Source organism: Eleutherodactylus coqui, chromosome 11 (genome assembly GCF_035609145.1).
Source record: "Eleutherodactylus coqui strain aEleCoq1 chromosome 11, aEleCoq1.hap1, whole genome shotgun sequence".
Taxonomy (NCBI): domain Eukaryota; kingdom Metazoa; phylum Chordata; class Amphibia; order Anura; family Eleutherodactylidae; genus Eleutherodactylus; species Eleutherodactylus coqui.
In genome coordinates this window covers 50354610-50368770 of record NC_089847.1, presented here as the reverse complement: position 1 = coordinate 50368770, position 14161 = coordinate 50354610, and the positions used below count along the sequence as shown (strand labels likewise).

Genomic DNA, 14161 nt, shown 5'->3' with positions numbered 1-14161 from the left:
GCGGGGAGCGGCGGGGGAGAGCGGGGAGGAACGTAGGGGAGATCTCCCTCTCTCCCGCCCACTTCCTTCCTCCCCGCAACTCACCTGTCACCCGCGCCGGCCCCCGAATCTTTAGAGACGAGCAGGGAGATACTCGGCTAAGGCACTACTCGATCGACTAATGTGCCTTAGCGAGTATACTCGCTCATCTCTAATAGCTAGTATCATCTCTGCCAAGCTGGAGTATTACAGCAAGCAGAGATACTAACCTTTGCTGTAGCTGGCTTAGTACAGCCTAGCCAGTATTATCTAGCCAATTTAGCTGTGCAGCATGGTTAGTATCATCTATGTTGCATAGTTAGATTTCGGTATCACAGCAAGCAGAGGTACTGACCTTCATTGTAGCTAGATCAGTATAGCTTAGCTAATATTATTTAGTTAGTATTTAAACATATGATTGCCTTGCTGTCAATAGTGCTAGATAATAGAAGATATAGACTGGATCCTATCTGTCACATATGAGATACTCTGAGGTATGCTCTCCCAATTTTAAGAAATTATCAAATAATTACGGTTCAATCCTGTGATAGAGCAATCATTTATTGGATCTTCTAGCCTTCTGAAGAGGTGCAAATATTTCTATTATATGTTTTTCTATAAGTTCCATTCCTGGTTTTTCCTAATAAAAATGAACTAGTAATAATTAGGAAATTATAGCATCAGTGTTTCTGGCGGCACAATGCGTGACTTACTAATATAATATAGTGAAAGGGATTGGAGTTGTAAGCACACGCTGCTGATTTAGGACCTCGTGGTTTAGGACCTGTGATTATGTCACCGTCATTGTGCCTCTAGGGTGTTTGATTGCTAATAGCTACATGCACGTCCCACATACACACAGCTCTGCTACATGCACGTTATACACAGACACAGCTCTGCTACACGCACATCACACACAGCTCTGGTACATTTACATCACATATAGCTCTGCTACATACATTCTTAATCCCATACAACAGGGATCACAACCAGCACAGCAGAGTCTTGCACATACTGATCACCCCCTGGTCATGTGACCCTGGACTCCTTCCACACAGGTGACATCATTAAATATTCTGTAAGCACATGGCTGCTGTCCAGCTCTGCAGGTTTTTAATAAAGTGAAGGACCTGTGATGATGTTACTGTCATGTGATCAGGGATCAGGGGCGGAGGTCAGAGCCCAGGTGACTGATCACATGATGGTGAAATCATTACAGGTCCTGTAAGCACACGGCTGTTGTCAGGCTCTGCGTGTTTTATTATGTTTTAGGACCTGTGATGACAGCACCATCATGCGATCAGGGGCGGAGCATGTAACTTACTTACTCATGAAGTAATTATTAGGAAATTATAGTACCAGTGTTTCTGGTGGTGCAATGTGCCACTTACTAATATAATATAGTGAAAGGGATTGGAGTTGGGCCCAGTTGCTAAACCAGCATAGCTGGACAGCAGCCGTGTGCTTACAGGACCTGTGATGATGTCACTGTCATGTGATCAGTTACTATGGCTCTAAGCTCTGCCCCTGATTACATGACAATGATGTCATTACAGGTCCTAAACCAGCAGAGCCGGACAGCAGCAGGGTGCTTACAAGACCTGTGATGTCACCATCATGTGATGAGTCACCAGGGCTCTGAGCTCCACCCCTGATCACATGATGTTGACGTCATTATAGGTCCTAAGCCATTAGATCCGTCCAGCAGCCATGTGGAGCCCCGGTGACTGATCACAAGAAATCCCTCATTTAGTGCACAGGGATGAAGGACCTGTGATGACATCACAGTCTTGTGGTCAGGGGCAGGGCTCGAGGTCCGTTGACTGATCACATGACAGTGACATCATCACGTGTAACTCACTCACAGACAAGCCCTTCACAGTTTAGACTGATTAAAATAAATAATTTTATTATAGAATGCTAAAAACATATACCACTTTAGGGCACACCTGTCATAGAACAAAAAACAAAACCAACAACGGGTAGCATGCTATATGGGTTGGTGGCCAATTTAGATGTTATACTATTGGCGACCAACTCACATATACTTCAAGCAAAGTCACTGTGGGGCCGTGTACAAATGCCCCTAGTGGCCAAATAGTGTAAAGAGCTTTTCCTAAATTAATGGGCTCAGTATGGATGTTAGGAGCCTGTTATGTACCAGGAAAATTAGTCCAGGTGACAGTGGGAAAGACCCAAAGCCACCTCGTGATAGTGTGGTACTATAGATAGCGGGAGCGTGCAGGACCTCGAAGATAAAGATGTACAAGGGTCCTATTTGTTATTACACTAGATGTGAGTTCGGGTTTGGTTCCCCTTATAGGATTGATTCTCCTATTTACATTAAATGTAAATTAGGGTTTCATTCCCTTTTATAGAATTAAATTAAATCTTCGACGCGTTTCCCCATGAATGCCATGGATCATCAGGAAGTGAGTATTTCAGGACTGCACCAAAAAAAGCGCATAAAATGCTACCCACGAGAGGCAGATCATGTGGTGAGTGCTGCGTGCAGCTTAGCGAAGATAAACTGACCGTACGATAGAGGAGCATATAGGGTAGGGGGTAAATCGATCAAGCATTGTCCTTAGCGAGTATCTCCCCGCTCGGAAGAAAAGGTTCGGCTGCCGGCGCGGGTGAGAGGTGAGTTGCGGCCATGAGCAGGGGGGAGAGAGGGAGAGAGAGGTTTCCCCTCCGTTCCTCCCCGCTCTCCCCCACCGCTCCCCGCCCTCCGCCGACAGCAGAATCCTTTCTTCCGAGCGGGCAGGTACTCGCTAAGGTCAATGCTCAATCGAGCAATTGCCCTTAGCGACTATGCCCGCTCATCTCTAATGCTTAGCCACTAAAGGCGTTGTATCAGAATTACAAGTTAACCCCCGTCCACAGCATAGAGGATAACTTTCTGATCAATGGGGGCCACACTGCTGAGGCCCCCACTGACCTGAGAACAAGGGTTCCTCATCCCCTTTCTACCTCACTGTACCCCCAGCAGTGAGGAGGTGAATGAATTAAGTGGCGGTCACACAAGTGCAGTCGCTCCATTCATTCTCAATGGCCTCGGGTATTTCCATTGAAGGCTGCATTCAAAGTGACATAGGACCCCCATTCTCAGGATTGGTGGGGGTCAAAGCAGTGATACTGCCAGCGATCTGCAAGTTAACTCCTATTTTGGGGGGATTTTCAGCTCCACATTTTAAAAAGACATACATTTTTTCTGTCTGCATAGCCATATGAGGAATTGTTTTTGTGGGGTAAGCTGTAGTTTATATTGGTACCATATTGGGGTACTTTTCTTCTTCTTATTTTTTTATTTGGAGGGTGGAAGAACACATTAATTCTACCATTGTTTCTTTTCTAATGGTGTTCACCACACTGTAGAAATTACATGATAATTCTTTTTTCACACTACCAGTTATAGCAGATCTGCAACCCATCAACCCTCCACAACTGGATAGTGAAGGGCCAATGGCATCACAGAAGGAGCTCTCTTTCTTGAAAGCCATTAATACAAAATCGTCTCTGGCAGACTCAATATGACGCTGTGTTATATCAATGGGTACCATGTACGACCACATTTCCCTACAGGGAGAATTAGTCAGCCCTTCCTCAGATGAACAATTCATTTAATAATATGATTCTCAATGTCTTCAAGATATCGGATTAAAGAAACATCTTTCTTGTTTACGCATTAAATTTTAAGAGACAAAATTTAAAAACAAGTGTTTGAAAAAATAAAAACCTTTATTTTTTAGAAACTAAACTGGCAATTTACAGAGAGGCGTTACATTGATTTAGAAAAATAATGGCGATATTTGTAAAGCATAATCATAAGTGCTACAACAGAATGATTGTACAGATCATCATCGTGGTGAGAGGTTTCATGCAGCAGTGCTGAGATGGTGGACAGGAAGATACATAGTATTTACAGGATGGTTTGTATGGTACATAGGTGTGTAATATTCAGCAATATCGGGTTATTCCACTTGCAATCATGTGTTCAGCCACAGTTAAACATTTGTGCTGATGGGTTAGCATGACACCCCTGATGAAGGTGCCCAAGGCTTAGTAGGCAACATACTAAATTACTATATAAATTAGTATAAAGTTATGTACTGACTTATTACAGTATATAGTACAAGCGATCAAGTGATCACGAGTTCAAGTGCCCTACAGAGACTAAAAATATGTAGAAAATGGTTTAAGAAAATTTTCAAAACAGTAAAAAAAAGACTTGAAGTTCAAAAGACCCTCCTTTTCACAGAAAAATCTAAACAATGTAAAAAAAAACACATTTGTGGTATTGCTGTGTTCATAATAATCCGAATTATTAGAATATTGCATCTCACACGTTGAACACCATAAAAAAATACCGAATTCCAGAATTATTACTTTGTTTGGCTATCCCGGCTCCCAAAACAATTGAATAAAAAGTGATCAAAAAGATAAATGGAGCCCAAAATGGTACTAATAAAAATTACAACTTTCCCTGTAAAAATGAGCCCCTACACAGCCCCACTGACAGAACAATGTTTGTTTCAGAATACAGCAATGGGAAAACATTTTTTTTTTTTCTTTAAAAAAAAGTTTACTTTTTAAAATAGTAAAACATAAGAAAGATATAATTTTGGTATATCCATAATCATACTGACCCACAGAATACAATTCAAGTGTCACTTTTACTGCACCCTGAATGCTGTAGAAAATGAAACCCCTCCCCTATAAAAGAAATAGCACAATTGCACTTTTTCATTTCACCCCACTTAAAAATGGTTAAACGTTTTTCAGTGCATTATGTGATACATTAAATGGTAGCATTAAAAATACGATTTATCCAGCACAAGACAAGCTCACATAGATGATTGAAAAAAAATAGATATGGCTCTTCATAGGCAGGGATGAAAAAAACAAAAGTAAAAAAAACCTCTGGTTTTGAAGAGCTTAAAGTGGTTGTATTGTATTTCACTTTTATCACCTATCCATTGCTGAGACTCCGCTGATCGAGAGAACACGGGTCCCATGTCACCCTTTTCTCATCACCGTGGGTTTGTTGCACCCACCTGCAGTGATGTCAAACTAGATGGACTGGCAATTGCAGATGTGCGGTGCCACTACATTCATTTCATTGGGGCTGACGGGTATAGTTAAGTACGAGCGCTTGACTATCTCTGGCAGCCCCATTTAAAAATAAAGCAGCAGCGACGCACATGTGCAACCACTGCTCCATTCAATCTCCTCTTCATTGCAGAGGAGGAAAGAGGGACCCAATTCTTGGGGTCTGCTGCGGTCTCAGCATTGAGATTTTTACTGATCAGACGTTTATCACCTATCCTATGGACAGGTGAGAAAAGTGAAATGTAGTACAACCCCTTCCAAGGGTCTAACAACACCGGCCCCTTCTCTGCAGAAGTGAAGCTCCCAGGGACTGTGCTCTGAATGTGACCACTGACTCCTTTGTTCTACTGACAGGTGGGATTTATGCCTAAACAACTAGGGTTATACTTTTGTCATCAGGAACCAACAATGCAGTTCTCTCTAGAGCCACATGATGTAGCTCTGGACAGTTCAGGTAAGGTTACATTCACATATCCTTTAAGCCCCTATTATTCTATTCAGCCCTCCATAAACAATAATGTATAAAATGCTGGAAGCCAAATGAATGACCAGGATTTCACATTCAGCAGTAGAGAGAATACGGCTGCTCCTTCATTTATATTGACATATTAATTTGCATTTAATGGTTAGATTTTTTGCAGTTTAAATAAAAGCAATGCAACAAATAAAAAGGAATATCATGATAATAACCCAATAATATAATCATAGATTACACTACGATTAGACAGGCAAGAACTGCCACATGAAACCCAATTTTACTGAATCCTAACAAATGCTTTGCTGAACATGTATAGTATAAATGACACGCACACTTCTGATTGCTGCAATGAACAGAGCATCCCTTGATCTCATAATCGAAGTGAGAATTTCTAAATAATCAGGATTTGGCCATTCCTGCAGTACAAAACATGAAAAATAAAATCTAGAACTCAATGTGATGAATACTTTCCTCTACTGGTACTGTTCAGTCCTCTTACCGCTGTCTATACGTTGCTGTATCTGTTGTCAGATACACTCTGGCATGGACTCTCTAGGTTAAAAATAATTGGGTAGATTGGATTTTGCTACTTCAATTTTATTGTTGTCTGCAAGATGAGTGATGTTGGTGTATCTGACCATAATACAGAGTATTAGGCACATCCGGCCAAAGTGAACAAGCCTGTTAGTGGGCAGTTCAGAGGAATTCTCTTTATGGCTAAAAACTCTATTGTTTTACCCATGTCGTCAGTTTACTTGGTGGTGAACTAGCGGTTTGTTACCTAGACGTGGCGAGGTGCTAAGTAGGAGAGTACTGCATTGATGCATTAGTTGAAGGCCCCACTGGAATGAGTAGCATATCTTGGCTTTATGGGACAACTATCATCCGAACAGTAGATTGATAGAGCAAATGAAAGCAAACGTTGTTCCGTGTAATCATGGCCTTTAACTGGGCGACAAGTGAAAATTCATCCCCTAGTTGCTAGTTGCTTCGTCTTAGTTCACCAAAAAATAGTTGCCGGTTGAGTAATTAATGTTTGGAGTAAACAGTTAAATGTTGGCTGTCAAGAAATAGCCAATCAATTTTGCAGTAAGGGGAGTGCCTTCCGCCAAACAATGATTGTCTCCAACCTTATTTTGAATATTTTGCCCTCCCACTTAACTCTAATTGGTTCCTAAAAAAATACCTGCTGATCCTCAAAGAGCAATCACTGCGAGGGTCTCTGGCTGGTTTAAATCTTCAAATATGAACTCGCTGCAGCACTGACTTATTAGGCAAAGCAGCGAAGGACCGCAGCAACTTGAAGACTGTTCACACGTATTCATGTGCGTTCAGTGGACTTGGCAACGACTGAATGTGTGTTGGAGAGGGGTCGAAAATTTAAGCACACGAGTGCCAAAGAGCCTCACACCCTCTTACTAGTCAGCATTTGCAAAATTGAACAAGCAAACAATGATTTGTATAAAGTCACACAAACAGTAGACATTTGTATGCTTTACCAACTACTTTGAGAGATAGTAGCTGTCCCATGTAAAGCTACCCTCAAGCAGGAAGGACCAAGACTCCCCGTCACTCACTTCTTAGAGCGGCATACATGAAAATCTCTTTTCCTGAAATGTTGCGTAGTTACTCAGAACATTTGCATTAAATACAGTATACAAGTTCTATGACCTGAAGGTAATTCAATTTTTTTGGCATGTATTACATTGTATCTCCTGAATGTGGAATACAATTCTGAGAAGGCACTTTAAACTTTGTACGCTGGCAATGACAGCTCAACTCATCGCACTAAATAAATATTTTAGAAGCTTAAATAGAAAAGTAATATAACAATTATATCATGATCATAAACAGATTACTGAAACGATAAACAGCCAATTCTGTTGCATAAAGTTGAAATTACCTAAATCATAATGACCTAATCAGCTGAAAAAGTGCTTTCTCGTCTTATAAAACAAGCCCTTAAAGGGTTTTCCATGACTCCAAAAACATTTATGACCATGAAGCATCGTGAAATAAGAAAAAAAAAGTCACTCGCTTTCACAGGTGGGTCCCCCTCCAGCGCTGAACCCCCAAGACCTCAGCTGTGGTTACATGCCATTCATTCTACATGTGACTGCTCAGCCAATCACAGGCTTCCCTGGTTATTCTACTACTACTAGACTGACTGAGTGGTCATGTGCACAATGAACAGCTTGTGACAGCAGCAGCTTTTTCCCGGTTTGGTGAGGTAGGGACCACTGATCACTAAAGGGGGTGAGATTAACTTTTCTCTTTCACAACATTCCATTATCATAATAAATTGTTCAGAGTCCTGCAAAATTCCTTTAAAATGCTTGATTGAGTGCTATGTTTAAGCAGAACAAAACTTGGACTACTAACATGAACTAGATTTACAAAACACCAAACATTTGGCCATTCGAATGACCCCTACCCTGCCCTAAAAAGGAAAAAACAAATGTCGCACTCTAGACCATCGGGAAGTAGAATCTTAATGCCCTCTGTTGGTAGATGGATAACAGAATCCATCAACTGCTGATTGTCTATGAGAATTTTTAAACATGTTTTAACATCTGAGGGAAAATATAATTGTGCAAGTTGGATTTTTCCAGTCCAAATGTATTGTTTCTTCGACATTACTGGTTCTAGAAGTTTCTAACACATGCTCACTCCTACCATCACCATCACACGCTTTTGGCCCAGCCAAACAGACAAGCTAGTGAAAGGGTCAGAGGAGTTTACTGCTGACTGAAAGATACTTCTGCTGATAGTAAGTACTGACCAGCTATAGTTGATGATCAATCCAGTTGCGTAGGGGAGCAGAGAATTAGTGAAGTCATAGTCATTTCAGAAAAGTATAGCGTAAAAGCAATAAAATAAGAAGAACAGAACATGGAAAGTTTCACTGGAATGAGTAGCACAAAGGCAGCAAAGACAAAAATCTTTTGTAGGAAATGTTTTTAACCTCTTTCTTGAACTTCAGTTAAGTAGGCACTTGTAATTATGTAAATGGGAAAAAGAGATTTCCTTATATTAGTGATGTTAAGTGATATTATTTCCTGCAATATTGTAGAAATTAGACAGAAGTTCTACATGGAACTTAGAAGGAACTTGACTTTTTATAATACAAAGTGCTTGATGGGACATCACCATATTGCTTCCCAGAGAATTTATTCAAAATGGAATTACGTGGATCGTGATGTTTCTCTTATTCAGTTTGCTTCTGCTTTTGAAGGGCTCTTGGCATAGTCTTACCCTTTAGGAATATACTTTTGAAGAAACTGTCACTGATACAGTGCGGTAAGTAAATTCCAATGAAATATAATAGCCATAGCTGTTTGCCAGCATAGTATTTCACTTTTGGGCTCTCGGACAGAATAGCGTCTGTAATGCTGTCTAACACGGGGCTGAAGTCCGAGCATGCTGTATTTCCATAATTCAGAAACATGTTCTGGGTTTCACAGATATATTCCTCTCCATAGTCTTGGAGCAATTCACTTGGTAGACTTGTCAGCAACTTTTGGTGTTGGTTCTCCCAGTGCGTTTTGTTGTCGTGAGCACCTGGAAAACAGTTACAAAGAAAACAATATTCAAGTAAAATTACGTTTGGCTCACAGCTGCAAAACTATATGGTAATCTAAAATCCCAAAAGGTCTTTATAGTTAACATTTATGAACAGGCCCAAGTTAAGGCACCTTTACACCAGACGACTGTGCACTTATGCACCCAAGAGCCGATCCAGCGGCTATCTCTCCTGTGCTTTACAGGATCGGGGATTGTTCCGGCTGCCCACCTCCATTCACTGAAAATAGGCAATTGCTCAAACATTGAGCGGCTTCTGTATACATTGAGCAAGAAGCTGCTCAGCAGTTGTTCCTTTTCAGTGAGTGACAACTGGGCAACTTCTTGCTCAGTGCCCTGTCTGCTGCTATGCGTAGACGGGCCAACTGTCGCCCGAATCCACTCATTTGAGCGATTATTCAGGTGACTATCAACCCTTCTTGTAAGAGGTACCTTAAAGGGGTGGTCTCGCGAAAGCAAGTGGGTCTATACACTTCTGTATGGCCATATTAATGCACTTTGTAATATACATCGTGCATTAAATATGAGCCATACAGAAGTTATTCACTTACCTGCTCCGTTGCTAGCGTCCCCGTTGCCATGGTTCCGTCTAACTTCGGTGTCTTCTTGCTTTTTTAGACGCGCTTGCGCAGATGCATCTTCTCCCTTCGGCTGGTCTTGGAAGCATCGGAGTTTTGGCTCCGCCCCCTTTTCGCGTCATCGCGTAGCTCCGCCCCCGTCATGTGCCGATTCCAGCCAATCAGGAGGCTGGAACCGGCACACGTCATGGGGCGGAGCTACGCGATGATGCGTACAAGGGGGCGGAGCCAAAATGCCGATGCTGCCGAGCGGAGCCGAAGGGAGAAGAAGGGAGAAGACGGATCTGCGCAAGCGCGTCTAAAAAGGCAAGAAGACACCGAAATTAGACGGAACCATGGCGACGGGGACGCTAGCAACGGAGCAGGTAAGTGAATAACTTCTGTATGGCTCATATTTAATGCACGATGTATATTACAAAGTGCATTAATATGGCCATACAGAAGTGTATAGACCCACTTGCTTTCGCGAGACCACCCCTTTAACAGGTCATTAACATGAGCACTAACAGTTAGCACGGACAATGGTCGGGTGCTAAGAGACCAGACAGCTTCCAAGAAATAGTCGCTCCTCTGCATTCACACCGAAGTGATGATCACTCAGTGAATGGCGGCAGAGCGGTCCGGAGATCTCTTCTGCCCACTCACATCCGTTCTCTGTAAACAGGCAGTCATTCATAGATGAATGATTGCCTGTTTACACAGGCTGATCATTGTGTGAATTTTATGCCTGCAGAAACAGAACGACAAATAATAAGCAAATGAATTATCATATTTGGCCCAGTCGCTGGCAGCATTTACACTGAACAATTATTGATCTGATTCCCACGATCCAGCAAGAATCTAAACAGTAATCGTTCCGTGCAAAAGGGACGGTAGTATAAAGCATCATATTAACAGGGTTGTCTGAGATCGGACAACATCTAGCTAACGGGTATAAATGCTATGAAAAAAACAAAAAGACCCAATACTTACCTGGTAACTCCACTGCTGTTTCAGCACTGCCACTTCAGACCTCCCCACCGGTCTTTAACTGGCTACAGTGATAACCTCATGTCTACATGTGACTGCTACAGGCAATTGTTGGCCTCTGTGGTGGTCTGCTGAGACCAGTGACTGGCTGCAGTGGTCACATGTTGTAGATGTAATTCTATGGCTGCAGCTAGGTAAAGAAAACCTGGACCAGAGTGGCAGTACTTGGTAAGTAATAGGTATTTAGTTTTTTCATAGCACTTTTCCCCTTAGCTAGATTTTGTCCACTCTCTGACAACCCCTTTTAATTGTTCCATAAAAGACCTACAACTCTAGGTCCTCAGAAGCATTCCTACAAGTTAATGTTTGACCAAACATGCCTTTGAACAAGTCTTGGAATACAAGCCAAAGTCAGAGTCTTCTCCATAAATAAATCTTGTAATTTGTATAGCGCCAACTTATTCTGCAGTGCTTTCAGGTAATGTATTTATTTATTACACCCCACAAAGCTGGGTACTCATTTTGCTGACCTCGGAAGGATGAGTCAACCTTGAGCCGGCTACCTGAACACATGGGGATTGAACTCACAACCTTCAGGTCAAGAGTGAGAGCTTAGGACTAGAGTTGAGCGAACATACTCTGCCGAGCTTGATGCTCATTCGAGTATTAGCGTACTCGTTGGTGCTCGTTACTCGAACAAGCATCAAGCCGTGTTCGACCCCGCCCCAGTTGTTGGCTCCTCCACGCTGTGACATGCCTGTTTTGGCTCCTCCCCGCCACGACGCAACACGCGTCAATGGCAAATTTTTTGTTTGGCAGGCAGGGGAGAGAGAGAGACGAACCTAGAAAAAAAAAAAAAAACTCAGCACCCGGCGTCCCACATACAAAAATGCTTGAGTCTCCCATTGTAGTCAATGGGGTTCATTACTCGAGTAGAGCTCTCGAATTTTACGAAAATCTCGACTCAAATAACGCGGACCCGAGCATTTGGGTGCTCGCTCATCTCTACTTAGGACTGCATTTCTGCTGTCTTAGCACTCTGCACCACATGGGGCTCATAAGGAAAGGATAACCATGTAGAGACGTCTGTTTCAGGGTTTTCACCCCTCATCAGTGTACAGTAGGTTGGTGGCTAACTGGATGAGAGGCCTATGATGTGAGTTGAGAGAGGTATAGTTTCTCCTTGTGGAGAGCACCAAGTAGGTGTGAGGAGAATTATAGGACCATGTCATTCTCCTCTGGGAAATTTGGTATGCAAATAGAAGATGGTAAAATACCTCTAGGGCGCCATCTATTAGAAGGCGGCATTCCTGAGAGGCCTCAGAGAGAAATCACAGACACTACAGAACTGAAGAGTCAAAACGATTCTAGAGGATCTTCTGGGGATACAGACTGGAGGTTTCACAACTTTTGTCTACACATCTCTTCATGTTGTTCTTGCCATTACCCTCAATTGTTTACTCGTACTTTGGCTGAATTATACCTCCTCATTTTGCCCTATTGAGTTTACTTTTTGAAATCACGCTGTTGGTCTTGTTGCTGGTTTTGTTAGTTTAGCCTGTGGCAGTCAGTAGAAATCATGTTATTGTAGGGTATAGCAAAAATATGAGACAGACAAATTGTCATTTAAGATAGTAAATGTTTAACCAATTTTACTGCTATTACATCAACCAGCCCAGTAATGTGGAAAGGAAAATGAGCATAAAGTGGTAAAATGGTACATTAAATGCTTTTATTTGGAGAAAAAATGTTAAGGGCGGAAAAGGCCGGTTATGGCTGGCAGTAATCATTTTACTGATATAAAACTATCTTCAGTTAAAGTGATTGAATTTTTATATTAGCCAGATCTAATAAATGAAAGCTGCCTGGATGGGGAACTTCACCTTATATTGCTTAGTGTGTCTGGGCTACTTTCATATTTTGTGGTCCAGCAGCCCAATTAAGGTGTCTGGACCATTTATGAATTGTTCATTAAAGGCTTATCATACCTAATATTTCTAAATACTGGGAACACAAACAGTCAAAGTTATGGAAAAAAGCAAAAAGTTACAGGACCTCTCATATCTACCATAAGGACGTAATATAATGGGGTTGTGCACCTTCATGTGGTCCACATGGTTTATGGTACTAACCAGCCTCCATAGAACACATGCAGGCTCCCTTTAGCCCGAATTCACATGACTGTATAAAAACTTGTCTGGGTTGCATCCATTAAAAATTAACATTTTTTCATTTGAGTGCAGTTCTGTATGTCACCTGTATGCAGACGGTGTCCCTTTTTTACTTCTGCTTGTCATTTGTTTTTCATGTCCGCCAAAAATAAACTGAAACAAGCCTTATTCATTTTTCTGCATTTCTTAACAAAGGATCCACGAAATACGGACCGCACATCGTCAACGTATGAATGGTATGACTAATAAACCTCTACATGTGCCCATTGGTAGCATGAACAACATCCAGTGTGTACTTAATTTCTTGCCATGTTCTCTCCCACATGTCCACTGTTACAACATCAATTGTGTCACACATATGGAGTCACAAATCTGAGAGAATATTTACTGTAGTCAAGACTACACAGTCCTTCATGTAACCCCAGACGAAGAAACCCAATAGAGTAAGTTCTGGTGAACAAGGCGGCCACCAAACTGGTCCAGCACATCCAATCCAGCGATCTGGAAAGGTGATATTGCGGGAACTCTGAACATTTATACTTCAATGTGGGGACCCCCATCTTGCTGGAAGATGTCAGGTTGCAGATTGGATAGTTGGGTATACAAGAACTGCTCCAAAATGTCAATGTACATGGGGCCAAAAAAAAAAAGACAGATAATCCAATTCTTCATTCCACCACATTCCGTTTTGGTCTACCTCGGACATGTTCTCTGACGACATGGGGATTCTCAGTTCCCCGTAATCTAACATTATGCTGACTGACATATCCTGACAGATGAAATGTGGCCTCATCTGAGAACAAGATGTCTCCAAGAAAGTGACTGTTGGTGCTGATACGATCAGGTATTTTGCTAGCAAATTCCTGTCTATGTGGCTTGTCGTCTGGCTTCAGTTGTTGGACAATTGGACTGTATAAGAATACGTACGAAGATGCTTATGCAGAACCCCATACACTGTCATTGCAGCTATGTTGGATTGTCTTGATGCTTGGTGGATTAATTTCCTCAGATTTCTCCGAAATCCCGCTCAAATTTCTTCTACTTCGAAAAGCTCCCGCAAACTGTTTTAGAAGACTGCTAGTTGCAAGAAACATTTACAACCGCACCTTAGCTGTTTTTCCATCAGGTACATCTCCTCTGTACGCTCCTCCATAATTTCTCTGCACTGAAATTATGGACTTTGTTTTGGCATACCGCACTACTGTTCGCGCACGCTGTTGAGGAGCCGCCATTTGGCTTCATGCAACTGGAGC

General features: G+C 42.0%; 1 protein-coding gene across 1 annotated transcript in view; it reads right to left on the bottom strand.

Moving 5' to 3' along the window:
- Positions 1 to 3740: 3740 nt before the first annotated feature.
- Positions 3741 to 14161, bottom strand: part of HSD11B2 (hydroxysteroid 11-beta dehydrogenase 2) — a 40373-nt gene continuing 29952 nt past the window's right edge. The window contains exon 5 of the mRNA XM_066584059.1: positions 3741 to 9169. Coding sequence (XP_066440156.1) covers positions 8817 to 9169 — 353 coding nt within the window. The 3' untranslated portion in view covers positions 3741 to 8816. The remainder of the gene's footprint in view (positions 9170 to 14161) is intronic.